At 33.5% G+C, this 15700-nt stretch overlaps 1 protein-coding gene across 2 annotated transcripts in view; it reads right to left on the bottom strand.

The window, feature by feature from the left end:
- The window catches only part of LOC145318654 (uncharacterized), a 78695-nt gene that overhangs the window by 41790 nt on the left and 21205 nt on the right, over positions 1–15700 (bottom strand). For both annotated transcript variants that reach the window (XM_080160067.1, XM_080160068.1), the window contains exon 7: positions 11004–11085. In XM_080160067.1, the coding sequence (XP_080016193.1) occupies positions 11004–11085 (82 nt within the window). The remainder of the gene's footprint in view (positions 1–11003; positions 11086–15700) is intronic.

Below are 15700 nucleotides of genomic sequence, written 5' to 3'. Positions count from 1 at the left end.
GCTGTAATGGGAAGGATTTTATTTCTAGGGGCGATTTCTCTTGGGAGGGAGGTGGTACCCCCCCCCCCCCCCCCCAAATAGTTATAAACCTTCCCAGGACCTATCAAAAGCTACATTGTAAAGGAGAAATATTTTGAGTCAGCAGTTACAGAGATCTTTCGGGACACAGAGACAGACATTCTATTACTTTTATATAAATATAACGTTACATATTTTTCTTGTACTTTTAATCTTTTTTCATAATTTGAGAAAAAAAAGTGATTACAAAGTAGTTGTAAAAGTCCCCTTGAGCTTGATAGATGCACATCTGAGAAAATGTAATAATCCTCAGGGAATAAGAGGACAATGAAATTTATTTAATATAAACCCCTTTCTTATTTTAATAATTAAAGCTACAAAAAGACTTGGAAAGAAGAAAAAGTTTTCGCCCATTCATGTATCCCTGTATTTCTTAATAAATCTACAGAAAGGATTACTTTAATCATATCTGTCAATCATCTTTAATTTTAGGGTGGTGGCAATTTTTTCTAAACTATCTTGGGCCAATTGATCCAATTATTAAGAAAATGGTCTAAAACCTGCCCTGAATCCATACAAAGCTTTCTCTAAACTATTATAAAAAACAAACATTGATAATTTGACACCCTAATGCTTCTGTATCCTTATAAGTTAAAGGATCCTTGTCTGTAAGTGTGTATCAAAGAATATCGCTATTAATTGAACCTATATGGTTTACTTTACAGGTTAGCTTTACATAGATACTGGGAAGGTTTATAACTATTTGGGGGGAGGATATTACAACCCCCAAAAAGTTCTCTCCCTCCAAATTTTTAAGAAAAGTTTCTTTTAAAAACTACAATTGAAAGTGAAGGGAGGTTTCAAGGGGCGTAGCCGCAAGTATAAGATAAAAGAAGACACTTTTATAAGACTCTCGTCAAGAAAGTTGAATAATTAAGACTAAGAGTGACACATGTTTTGCACTGTTTGCTTTAATGTCCAACTAATAACATTCTAAAAAGGAAAACTATTTTTTGTTTTCCTGTTATCTTAAATTAGTCCGTTAATTATCAATGAGCATCAAGTTTACTTTGTCTGTCAGTCTGTCGGTCATACCTAAAAGATATTTTATATTTTCTTATTTATATTTCAGAAAGGTTTTGTAATTTCTAAGGATTATTGTACATTTAACAACTGAATATCTTCTCTATATTTCATTTTGTCTGTTTGCCTTTCCAAGGTTTTTTAGTGCTTTTAATTGTCACAAATATCTATCTATTGTGTTCTTAGATCCATTAAATGAATGCATTGGGTGAGACAACATGTCTGTCCATTGTGTTCTTAGATCCATTAAATGAATGAATAGGGTGACACAACATGTCTGTCCATTGTGTTCTTAGATCCATTAAATGAATGAATAGGGTGACACAACATGTCTTTCCATTGTGTTCTTAGATCCATTAAATGAATGCATAGGGTGAGACAACATGTCTGTCCATTGTGTTCTTAGATCCATTAAATGAATGTATAGGGTGAGACAACATGTCTGTCCATTGTGTTCTTAGATCCATTAAATGAATGAATAGGATGACACAACATGTCTTTCCATTGTGTTCTTAGATCCATTAAATGAATGAATAGGGTGACACAACATGTCTGTCCATTGTGTTCTTAGATCCATTAAATGAATGAATAGGGTGACACAACATGTCTGTCCATTGTGTTCTTAGATCCATTAAATGAATGAATAGGATGACACAACATGTCTGTCCATTGTGTTCTTAGATCCATGAAATGAATGAATAGGGTGACACAACCTGTCACAGTAAAGAAATTAAGGGATTATTATTGAATTTAATATGATGTATTATGCTTAAGGGATCTAAAGGGATAAGACAATTGCTGATAAATTACTGCATATCCCCAATAATGGTACACAAAATTATCCCTTTTGTAGATTATAATTAGTTGTTGAAGAAACGTTTGGACACAAACTTAATGACTAAACAATGAAAAATTCAAGAAAAGTCCCTAATGTTGTTGAGCCAACAATTAAGAAAACGTTATTATAAAACATTGGGCACTATTGAAATAAACAGACCAATGTCCTCTCCCTAACTGATTACAATCCAATTTAAAAAGCTATACATTGACCAAGGAAAGGTTAGACCAATGTTTATGCTTATTAAAAGTCAAACAATCTGCTATTCATTAAATTATATTACAGTTATACCTAAATTAAGCATCTTCAGTATTCTCTAGTAGAAGTGAATCAAGCAATATTAGTTAGAGCATCATAGACTTAATTTATCCATTTATCCCAGGTGATGGTGTCACATCACTTTCAGGGAGGGAGGGGACATTGGGCTGTTTATTACACTTGTCCCCAAAGTTTTATAATAACGTTGGCTTAACAACTTTGGGGATTTTTATTCAATTTGATTGGTTAGTTCGTTAAGTTGAGTATCCAAACATTTCAACCACTAATTTTACTCTACTGATGGGGTAATTTTGTTGGGGATGTACATTAATAAATCGCCTATTGTCTTATCCTTTTAGATCCCTGGTTATAGTGCCACATTACTTTACTTTTCCTTGTCAAACTTATTAGATAATTACTCATGGATAATAAAAGATAGACTATCCCTTTAAGAAAATAAAAACAAGTATTGCTACCAGCGTTGTGGAGCCAGAGCTGTAGCCGTTATTTTGAAAGCGGCTCGGACTCGGGGGGTTGGGAGGTGGTAATTTGCTAATAAATATCTAGGGAAAAAGAATAGTTATTTCTCGTATCGTATTATAAACGGCTTTCCGCGGATATAGAAAGTATAATTATAAGATTAAAACAAGTTTTTTTAGCCCCTAGGTGCCGGAGGCACCGGCTAAAAAAACTGGTTTTAATCTTATGATTGTACATTTCTATATTCGTAGAAAACTGGATATAATACGATGCTAGACATAGTTTTTTCGTATTCATGAGAACCGGTTCCTATCCACCGGATTCAAATGAATACGAGAAAAATTTTTACGCCTTGATTAGACTTTATGTTTAAAGGGGGGAGGCGGATGTGCCACTTTTTGAAACCAAAACTAAAAGTCAAAGGAACTCAACTAAAAAAAGAGTTACAGGTCTGACATTTTGCATGGCATTTGCTTTATAGGCGTACACTATGGAACTGTGAAGAAACGGTGGCACAACCGCCGAAAACCGCCGAGAAAAGGCAAAAAAATTTCGGCGGAAAACGGCGGTTTTCGGCGGTTGCGCCGCCGTTTCTTCACAGTTCCATATTGTACCCCTATAAAGCAACTGCCATGCAAAATCTCAGACCTGTAACTCTTTTTTTAGTTGAGTTCCTTTGTTGACTTTTACTTTTGGTTTCAAAAAGTGGCACATCCGCCTCCCCCCTTTTATTGTTTCAAGTTCATTTTTCTCAAAAATTGAACTTTTAAAGCCTTCAATTAGTCAAAAATAGACTAGGAATTTCTTGATTTTATGTAGGAGCAGGAGCCGCAACAAAATCAAACGGCCCCGCATCACTGATTGCTACCAAGATAGTTTTTCTATTTCCAACACCCAACTAGTATTCTAGGAATGTAACACTAAATTCTTTTCTATTCTTCACTCTACAGCTTCTCTATAATTTACTCTGCCGCCTGTCTGCCATCTTTTATTTCAATATAAAACAAAAAGCTGTCTGTGATAAGATTTATCAAACTGTTTACCTAATTTTACGATAATCCAGAATCACAAAAGAAAGTTATTAGGTATTTATATTATTTACTACAGACTGAGCCCCTACCATCAAAAATAGCCTAAAACCATCAAAGTATAAACATGAAGCTTATCTAAACAGTAAAGCTTATTTAGTTCAATAGTTATTGACATCTTAAGCTTCAGACAAAAAAATCTTACTACTTGGAATAACATGTTTAAATAAACTGTGCTGATCACTATATGTACTTTATCTATAATACAAAGTAGAACGATGTCTGTCTGTCCGTCTGACCGTCTGTCCGTCCGTCTGTCTGTCTGTCCCTTAAGATCTCGGTAACCACTGAACCAATCGGATTCTACTCTTCAGGGTATCTACCTATTGGTCCTGTGGTGGTTTTAAGCTATTTTCTCGGGGGGTGGGACACCCCCAACCCCCCCAAAAACCAAAAAATCCCCCCCCATTTTTTTTTTTTTTTTTTTTTTTTTTTTTGAAGGAGTTTCCATGGTCCTTTATGGTCTCTCGCAATAATTTTTTTTTATCACCTCTTGGGCAAAGCCCCTAGAGGCTAGGGGCGAAGCCGCTAGTAATTATATAATAGGATAGCATTTTATAGGTTTAAATGGACCGAATAATCTCTTTTATTCTGAGTTGTGGGAAGATTTTATTAAAAGATAAATCTAATCAATCCAGTGGTTGCAGAGATCTTTTGCTTCAAACCGAAGAACAGATTAAGTATTTATTGATCCTATCTTACTTGGGAATATTTGTTACTTGTTGCTTACTATATTGTTTTTCCCATTGACAAATAAATGTTTGTAGTAAAGTTTTTGTGCAAATTTGTTTTTATTGCGTATTTTTAGTGAAAAAAAATGCAAAGATCTAAAGGGATAAGACAATTGTCGATATATTGATATACATCCCCAATGATTTTATACAAAATTACTCCTTGAGTAAAATAAAATGGTGGTTAAACGTTTGGACACTCAACTTAATGATCTAGCCAATCAAAATTCATTACACTATCAAAATTATGAAGCCAGCGAATATGAAAACGTTACTGTAAAACTTTGGGGACTAGTGTAATAAACAGCCTATTGTCCCCTCTCTCTCTCTGAAACAGTGTGACTCTTTGACTACCTGCCAACAAAAATTATTTTAACTTAAGGGGGGGGGGGGAAGGGGGTTAGAGGTTATTACACATGTATATATCTCGTAATCTAGGTAGCAAGGCAAAAAGTTACAAGTAAAGCGATCAAGAATTGAACATCGATATTATTATTGTAATTGCCCATAATACTTTCATGTAATATAAGAAAAAAATCACCAAAATGTGTTCGCCTTCTAACTAATAATATAGTCGAATTGTTCCTACACTTTGTTATTATTGGTGCAATTAAGCGATTAATCATTTAATTTTCTTTGTTTGTTTCTGATAAAGATTTTACAGATGTAAGGAAGATTTTTTGCTTTTAAATGCAACCAAATCACTTTATATATTAAGCTTTTTTAGGCAATATCTTTACAACTAAATAAAATTAATGAGCATCCCATTTAGAAAAATCAATAGAATACGAATGATTTGGAATTGTAATATTCTTTTTTTCTGAATGCTATCCCTCCTCAATTGTTTTATGTTTAATATATTCTGGAGAAGATTATTATAGGATAAGGATTAATTTGACATCTGCTTTATCCTGTTTTATATCCATGTTTATTAATCACATGTAGTGTATAGGGAGGGAGGGGACATTGGGCTGTTTATTATCATAGACCCCAAAGTTTTGTAATAACGTTTACTTATACGTTGGCCTAACTACTTTGGGGGACTTTTATTTGACTTTGATTGGCTGGTTCTTTTAGTTGAGGGTCCAAAAGTTTCAACCACTAATTTTAATCTACAGAAGGGGTTAGTTTTGTGTGACATCATTGAGGATGTATATTAATCTATCGGCCATTGTCTATCCCTTTAGATCCCTGATATATGAGGTTAAGTAAAAGGGTTAAAAACTAAAGAAACATTATAGTTTAAAATATAAATAGAAGTACTGAATGCTTGATTTTGCACATTTTATACTGATTAAATCTCTTTTACAAGAAGAAAGTTTTATTTCTAAAGTCGACAAATTGAAATACTGTAATTTTATTGAAAAAATATTCATTTCGTATGCCAGACTTGTTTATTTGAAGCAATTTGACTTAATTAAATCGTTTGGACAATTGACAATTTGCCGTTTACTTTTTCCTTACTTTCTGACATTAATGAATATCCATTCTTCTTCTTGTATTAAAGACTAAGTAGGATAAGACCTATTGGCTTCAGGGATCTAAAGGAAGGGATAAGACATTGGTCGATAAATTGATGTACCTTCCAAATTACCCCTTCTGTAGATTACAATTAGAAGTTAAAAGGTTGGGACACTTAACTAAATGAACCAACCAATCAAAATTTATTAAAAGTCCCCATAGATGTTTAGACAAAAAATAAGAAAACGTTATTATAAACTTTGGGGACTTGAGTAATAAACAGACCATTGTCTCCTTCCTTCCTGAGGATAAGACCTAGTACGAGGCTTAGTACGAGGTAACTCCATAAAACAGGTAAGAAAAAAAACGTTTTATATTACGGATGCTAATTATTATAGTCTGATATATTGTGAAAATCCTTGAACCATACTTATCATTTTTGTATAACCCCACAAATAATTCTTGGATAAAGGAGGATGTGCTTAAGGACCATTTGGGCAGGGGGGGGGGGTTTACTCGAGAACCCTTAGAGCTAGAGGGAGCTAATTTTGGATTTAAGCTTCTATGGGGCCAAAGTTACTTTTAAAATTATCGTCGACCCCCCACCCCCCCCAAAATTTTTTTTTTTGGGGGGGGTAAAAATTTTTTTTATTGCATTTCTCGCCGAATTAGGCAATTTGGAATCATTTGAGACCATGTTATTTTTTTCCAAAATTTTTCGCCTTACAAGCAACCCTGCGGGGGGACTTAGTCATTTTTTTCAAATTCTCGTTTATGAAGGTATATCTTAAATACAGTATGCTACTCTCTTAGTTTTAAAGATAATTGGATGAAATCTTTTTGATTGTGTCACTAATTACCCCAAGTTTTGGTATCTTTAAAAAAAACGGCGGCGGGACCGCCGCTCCCGCCGTCCGCCGCCGTTTTCCGCCGCCACCAAAAAAGAAATTTTTTATTGCATTTCTCGCCGAATTAGGCAATTTGGAATCATTTGAGACCATGTTATTTTTTCAAAAATTTTTCGCCTTACAAGCAACCCTGCCGCTCCCGCCGTCCGCCACCAAAAAATTCTTTTTTATTGCATTTCTTGCCGAATTGGGCAATTTGGAATCATTTGAGACCATGTTATTTTTTTCAAAACGGAAAACGGCGGCGGACGGCGGGAGCGGCGTTCTCGCCGCCGTTTTTTTTTTTAAGATACCAAAACTTGGGGTAATAAGTGACACAATCAAAAAGATTTCATCCAATTATCTCTAAAACTAAGGGAGTAGCATACTGTATTTAAGATATACCTTTATAAACGAGAATTTGAAAAAAATAACCAAGTCCCCCCGCAGGGTTGGTTGTAAGGGGAAAAATTTTTGAAAAAAATAACATGAACTCAAATGATTCCAAATTGCCTAATTCGGCGAGAAATATAATAAAAAAAATTTTTTGGTGGCGGCGGAAAAGGCGGCGGGAGCGGCGGTCCCGCCGCCGTTTTTTTTAAAGATACCAATAGTTGGGGTAATTAGTGACCCAGCCCAAAAGATTTCATCCAATTATCTCTAAAACTAAGAGAGTAGCATACTGTATTTAAGATATACCTTCATAAACGAGAATTTGAAAAAAATGACTAAGTCCCCCCCGCAGGGTTGCTTGTTAGGGGAAAAATTTTTGAAAAAATAACATGGTCTCAAATGATTCCAAATTGCCTAATTCGGCGAGAAATGCAATAAAAAAATTTTTTACCCCCCCCCCAAAAAATTTTTTTTTGGGGGGGGGGGTGGGGGGTCGACGATAATTTTAAAAGTAACTTTGGCCCCATAGAAGCTTAAATCCAAAATTAGCTCCCTCTAGCTCTAAGGGTTCTCGAGTAAACCCCCCCCCCTGCCCAAATGGTCCTTAAGCACATCCTCCTTTTAATTGCTATCCTGGGAGTTTAAGTGTACCAATAATACAGCCAAGCAAGGGGCATGGATAAATAGCCCATAAATATCCAGCTTATTATTAAAATGAACAGCAATGTATGGTATTATGTACACAAGTTTTATGCTTTTAGAGGCTTCTGTGGGGGAAGGGGGCGTAGCAGCTAGAAATATTTTTATAATAATGATTATAGAAACAAGGTTGACAACATCTAGGTAAGCATAAAAACATCAATGAATGGACAAAAACAGAGCAATAACAAAAGATGCAAAAATTTCAAGAAAATCAGAAAACTTTCAAAAATAACGTATACATTTTTTAATCATGATCGACAGACAGACAGTCAAAACATTAAATATAAAAAATATGCATATGTTATAGGAATTTCAGCTGTCTTTCTTTAAAAGCAGTCGAGAAAATTATATTTCCCCTGTAGCGTTACGGACTTACTGACGGACTGATGGGCGGACAGACAAAGTGACATATGGAGTAGCCTCGCTACTAAAAACTGTATGCTTTGTAAGATTATAGGAAAGGTTTGTTTAGAGAGTATTAATTTAGAGGCCTCCATTATGCAATAAGGTGTTCCCAAGGGTAATTAAATACATCTGCCCTTTACTCACACACACTGTTCGTAGAGTGTTCATACAAATCACATTTTTGTTGTTTTTATAGTAATCTAGATATATATTTAAATACAAGAATTGGGCCAGTTAAAAAAATACAACTTCTTATTTGCTTTCGATTAATTTATTTAAATAAGCTCATTTCTTGCAATAAAGAAACAATAAATATATCAATTAAGATATTTTGAAGAAATAAATCTACCAATCTAATATAATTAAAGTATTTTAATATATGATTTGGATTTATGGATATCTGAATTATGTTGCAATAAAGGTGTAGTTGCACGAAATGCATTTAAACTTTAATTTAGTGAACTATATATTTTTTCCTGTTCAATAGTTTAAACTACATCTATAGGCCACATATTTGAAAGAATTTCAACTTTCTACCACGTTGTTTTAAAAATATCAAGACTTGAAAATCGTTTCTTTTTATGATATAGGTATTCAACTTATATTTCTGTTTTATTTCACACAAAAAAACAGAAGGCCGGCTATTTTAGTGGTGCTTAATTGTTAAATAATAATTGCAATACAATATTACATGTGTTAGACGGTATTCTTTTTACTTATGCTTGGAATAATTTTTCTGAAATGAAGTTCAGGCAACTATTCCTTTTGCTGTTGTTGAGAAACATAGGTAGACTATTCTCCCACTCTTCTCTCTTTAATTTTTAATGTCTAGCACAATTATCTTGACGCATCCTCTTGTCCTCTATCATTCTCTTTTTCTTTTTTAATCTTTTGATATTTAGTTTATTTTAAAGCCTTTTAATTAACACTAGCGGCTACGCCCCTAGAGGCCTCAAGGGACACGTAAAATTGTTTCTTTTCAATCTATTTTAAAATCAGCTATTTTTTGCCGATAAATGGTGTTAGTTATGTTTTTAGCTAAATACAAAAATGAACACAGAGCGGTGTTTTTTTTATTTTTATTATTTTTGGCGATTTTTATATGGAGGGTGGTGTTACCCTACACCAAAATAGTTATAAATCTACCCAGGACCTATGAGAAGCTAACCTGTTAAGGAGAATCTGATCGCTTCAGCGGTTAGCGAGATCCTTCGGTACATACAAACAAACAAACACCCTGTTGCTTTATTATAAGGATTTGTAATAAACCCACAAAAAACGGGTTAAATCAATAAAACCCATCTTTTTTGCAGATTAGTCTGGGTTTTAGGTATTGATTAAAAAAACCCAGGTTTTTAACAACCCGTGCAGTATCCCCGTTGTATAGTAGCAGTGCAGCTAAAAACTGCATTAACTTGTGTTGCACTGATTCACACTTGTTATTTTTACACTGAGCCCAATATTTCAGGGATTTAAAGGGATAAGACAATGGCCGACAAATTGAAGTACATCCCAAATGATTATACACAAAATTACTCCTTCTAGAGCTTACAATTATTAGTTGAAACGTTTAAACACAATCATCTTAATTAATCAACCAATCAAAATTAACTAAAGTCCCCAAAGTTGTTAAGCCAACGAATAAATAAACGTTATTATCAAACTTAGAGGACTAGAGTAAAAAACAGCCTATTGTCCCCTTTCTCTGTGCCAATACTTATATTTAATATTCCTCAACACAGCCCAATATCACTCAATATCCATCATAGTAAATCATTCTCAAGTAGGTTGACAACTTGAGAGAAACAAGAATAGTTATCATGAAAACAGATGCCTTTTTCAACTGAAATAATAAGATTTTTGTCTTCTAAAGCATGACCGATAGTCAGGCGGACAAAAAAGTATGGAACAAATGCGCATAAATAATAGGAATCTTGACTAAAAATTGAAGATGTCTATCTAAAATAGCAGTTGAGAAAATCTATTGCTGTAACCAAAGATTATATGATAACGCAGATACAGGCACACAAACGATTAACTTATTGGGTACCTATATGAAATAAGTCCCCAAGGCCATAGAAATGACGAGAAAGCATTGAAATATTTTAGGGGGGAAGATCCGAAAACTAGATGCCTTTTTGATGGCTTTTTTCAATAAGACATAAAAAATCCGATTACAGTAGTAAAGTTTTCATGTCTGTCCGTCAATTTTAGGGTAGCTTTATATAGATCCAGAGAGGGTTCTAGACTATATCAATTTTAAATTAGTCTTAGGATGTTGTTGGGCTAACTTTCTTCCCCTCTCTTCCTCCCTCGAACACAGTGCCTAATTTCTAGGGGCGAGATTTCTTGTAGATGGAATTGAGATATTTTATGTATGTCAATTTACAGAGAAAGTGGGGACAATGGGCTGTCTATTACACTAGTCCCTTAAGTTTTATAATAACGTTTTATTATCCGTTGGCTTAAAAACTTTGGGGATTTCTATGAATTTGATCGGAAGGTTAAGTAAGTTAAGTATTCAAACGTTTCAACCACTAATTTTAATCTAAAGCAGGGGTAATTTTTTGTATCATCATTGGAGATGTAAATCGTCTTTTCCCTTTAGATCCCTGGTCATCTTTTCCCTCTAGGTCTAACACACAAAAAAAAAAATCACCTGGAATCGCATCCTCTGAAAGGTTTGGACGGTGTACTGGTAGTTTCTGGAGACCCTATCTTACTACTGTTTCTACTACACCCTAAATATATATAGATTAAAGGGTGTACTAGTAGTTTCTGGAGACCCTATCTTACTACTGTTTCTACTACACCCTAAATATATATAGATTAAAGGGTGTACTAGTAGTTTCTGGAGACCCTATCTTACTACTGTTTCTACTACACCCTAAATATATATAGATTATAGGGTGTACTAGTGGTTTCTTGAGACCTTATCTTTCTACTGTTTCTACTACACCCTAAATATATATAGATTATAGGGTGTACTGGTGGTTTCTGGAGACCCTATCTTACTACTGTTTCTACTGCACCCTAAATATATATAGATTATAGGGTGTACTAGTGGTTTCGGGAGACCCTATCTAACTACTGTTTCTACTACACCCTAAATATATATATATAGATTATAGGTTATTTTTTAGTGTAAATCAGTTACTAGGCAGCGCTACTATTAGACTTTTTCTTTTTAAATTGAAAATGAGAGGGGTGTACCCCCTCCCCCCATTTTATGTGCCCCTAAAAGCCTCTAGTGGCGTAACCGCTAGTCATTATATAAAAGAATACTTTTACTATCAACTTAACTAAGTATAAAAGTAAATTTATTGTTGAGTTAAGAGGTCTATTTAATAGGAATATAGTTACATAATTCATAATGGTTTTGCACTAATATCACAAAACAGATTAAGGATAAAATATGTTCTGCAAAAGGGGGATTGGCCTGAGAGAGGGGGGGGGGGACAATGGGCTGTTTATTAAAATAGTCCCCAAAGTTTTATAATAACCTTTTCTTATTAGTTGGCTAAACAACTATGGAGAGACTTCTACTGAATTTTGATTGGTTAATTTATTATGTTGAGTTTTAAAACGTTTCAACCACTAATTTAATTAATAGTTTTGTGTGTCATCATTAGAGATGTAAATCAATTAATAGGCATAGTCTTATCTCTTTAGATCCCTTTTGATCAGGGGGGGAGTGAAATTATACATCGGAATATATTTTTAACATCTTTAAACAATGTACAACATAACAACCCTTTTTAAATTTCCTCAGTGAGTGATGGAACCTTGGACTGCAAATTAAGATGTCACCCAAAGTTTTATCAATACGTTAACTTAATGGTTGGCTCAAAAACTAGGGTAATTATATTGTAATTTGATTGGTTGGTTCCAAATTAGTCGCGTGTCCATACTTTTGATTCTTTGAACCATAATTTTAATCTGCAGAAAGGGTAATTTTGTCATTTATCATTGGGAATGCATGTAAATTCATCGAACATTGTTTTATCCCATAAGAACCCTGGAATATTCTAATTCAAATAGATAATACCCTTACCCCTAGAATTTAAACTATCTGTTCCAAAAAGCAGCCTAGTCTTAGATCCAGGGATATTTAGGGATAAGACAATGGCCGATAAGTTCATGTACATACTACATATGATACCCAATGATGGTTGAATTAGAGGTTGAAAAATTTGGACACTCAACTTAATGAAATTGAAATAAAGTGCCCAAAGTTGACAAGCGAATGAATATGAAAACATTATTATAAAACTTTAGGACTAGTTTAATTAACAGTCCAATGTCCCCTCCCTCCCTGCCGTATATCCGTATTTGTGATGATTTAATTGAATCAGGTTGCGCAACAAATGGATTTAAATTACATCATTTTGTTACATTTTTAATTTGTTAGAAAAGACGCAGTGAAGGCAAGTTCTGTCAGGGAGGAAGGGGACATTGGGCTTTTTATTACAATAGTCCCCAAAGTTTTATAACAACGTTTTCTTATTCGTTTGCTAAACAACGTTGGGTAGTTTTAATTTGTTGGTTCTAGAAGTTAAGTCTCAAAACGTTTCCACCGCTAATTGTTAACTACGGAAGTGGTAAGTTTGTGTATCATCATTGGAGATGTACATTAATTTTTCAGCTATTGCATTATCCCTTTAGATCTCTGAGTTCTGTTGTCTATTCTTTTCCTGAACTGGAGCAGAGCTGCTCATAATTTTGTGCCACAAATGGAATTTAAGGTCAAAATTTTCTTTTTAAAGAAGGTGTATCAACTATTTTTTTTATAGCTAGCCGGTTCTTTTAGTAAGTAGTAGATGTAAAATTTTTCATAGAATTCAGATATGCAATCGGTTTTTTTGTAGACCTCTTATTTTTTAAGTAATTTAAGTTTAAAAAAAAAAAAATTAAGTCGATTTTAAGGTACTAAAATGCAACAAAAAAAAGAAAGAAAATGGTCATTATGAACAAAAATAGTAAGATCTTTAATTTGCCACCTTACTTTTTCAATTCTGTCAGGTAATTATTGAAAAAATCGATTTTTTTAAACCCACGAGAATAAAAACTTTGAACTTAATTTCATTATTTCACAAATAAAAAAATATGGGTTCATATATACCATTAGAATCAGAAAAATATTACGAATCCATTGTAAGCAAAATTGAAAAAAAAAGTTTACAATATAGTATATAAACTACAATAAAAGGAATTATATGAAAATATCATATTATGTTGTACAGGCAACGTCTTAATTCTTCAATTGAGTATAAAAATGGGAAGGGGGTAAAGAGGGGGTAAAAAAGGGAAGACAATAGTGTTGTCTGAACAAAAAAAATAATTGGCCATTTCTGTAATTTTTTAATTTTTTAATTTTTTTCAATTTTGCTTACAATGGATTCGTAATATTTTTCTGATTCTAATGGTATATATGAACCCATGTTTTTTATGTCTGTTTGAGAAAATATTTAGGTCTAAAGTTTTTATTATACCGAGGTTAAAAAAATTGATTTTTTCAATAATTACTCAACAGAATTTTAAAAGTAAGGTGTCAAATTAAAGATCTTACTATTTTTGTTCTTACTGACCATTTTCTTCTTTTATTTTGTTGCGTTTTAGTACCTTAAAACCGACTTAATTATTTTTTTTAAAAACTTAAATTACTTAAAAAATAAGAGGTCTACAAAAAAACCGATTGCATATTTGAATTCTATGAAAAATTTTACATCTACTACTTACTAAAAGAACCGGCTAGCTATAAAAAAAAAAGTTGATACAACTTCTTTCCAGAATGTCACTTAGAACATCAGCTATTTATGTAAAATACAATATTAGTTTAAGACTAGAGTAAACTCGTAAATGCATTTCTAAACTGTAAAACACACAAAATAAAATTTGGGGTAAATCAGGAAAGATTATTTTCTCATCATATTTTATATTCAGGGATCTAAAAGGATAAAACAATGGCTTATAAACTGATATACATCCCCAATAATGACACATAAAATTACCCCATCTGTAGATTAAAACTAGTGGTTGAAAACATTTGAACACTCAATTTAATGAGCCAACCAATCAAAATTCACTGAAGTCTCCCAAAATGTTAAACCAACGAATAAGAAAACGCAATTATAAAACTTTAGGGACCATTGTAATAAACAACCCATTGTCACCTGTCTCTGCCGAATATTACAATGTAGGCTACGCCATTTTGATTAATTTTATACGCACTGTCCTAAATTGTTAGAATGCATGAAAAAAGATCATGAAAGGAGTTGCACTATTAAATTAATTTGCAATTTTATTTAACATTGTTTTAGTTCTTTTAAGCAAGTATCTGTAGTAGCAGTCGTTTAATGAAAGAACAACCAACTGCGGATTATTGAAAAAAAAACGCAGAAAGAATTGATTTGAAATATAAGTTTAAGACACTCTTAGCATTAAAAGTATCTAAGGAAATCAAGGCGACAAAACTTGCACCATGCTAAAAATACTCAGGGTAGAAAAAGTCACATACTCCAAAACTTCAGAGGGCGTTAAAAAACATTGCGTACTTCGCGTGTCAATTAAAAAATTTAGAGACACTTTTTTTACTTTTAAGAGGGTGGAAGGGCGCAATGAGGGGGGGAGGGTAATACAGCCCACCTCAGAGCTCACATCATCCACGCCCCCCCCCCCCCTCGATTTTGGTTCAAAAAGTTGTTAAAAATCAAAAGGACGGGGGGGAGGGGGGTAAAAGGGGCACCCCCAGGCAAAATCTTCTGCACATCACTGCACTGGATGAAACAAAGTTTAATTCAAGATTTAAAACTGTGGCTTTTTAATAGGGATGGGTCGGATATCCGGCCGGATACTGGATATCGAATTTATCCGGATACAGGATATTCGGTAATTTGTCGGATATCGAAATTTGGCCAGAAATCTGGCCGGATATCGGATATCCGGTACCCGGCCCAACCCTACTTTGTAATATTCGTATGTTTTTTCAAAAATCGGACATGACAACTAAGTTAAGATTACAACATGCCCTACTTCATTTGATGAAAAATTAACACGGAAAAGGAAATAACAGTGTAAAGATATGCAAAAAGATTATTAAATAACGTGAATCCAATTAAATAATAAAGTTTCATTCATTGCGTTTCATGACAAGAGATAGATGGGACAATGTGCTGTTGATTACACTATGTCCCCAAAGTTTAAAACAACATTTTCTTATTCATTGGCTTAACAACTTTTGGGACATTGGTGAATTCTTTTTTGATGGTTCATTAATAATTATAACGCTGCATCAATTAGCGAGATCCTTCGGTACAGACAGACAGAAACACACAGACATCCTGTTACTTTTATATA

This window comes from Acartia tonsa, chromosome 5 (assembly GCF_053477335.1).
Source record: "Acartia tonsa isolate MP-2025a chromosome 5, ASM5347733v1, whole genome shotgun sequence".
In the NCBI taxonomy this organism is placed as follows: domain Eukaryota; kingdom Metazoa; phylum Arthropoda; class Copepoda; order Calanoida; family Acartiidae; genus Acartia; species Acartia tonsa.
This window is presented reverse-complemented; position numbering and strand designations above follow the sequence as displayed.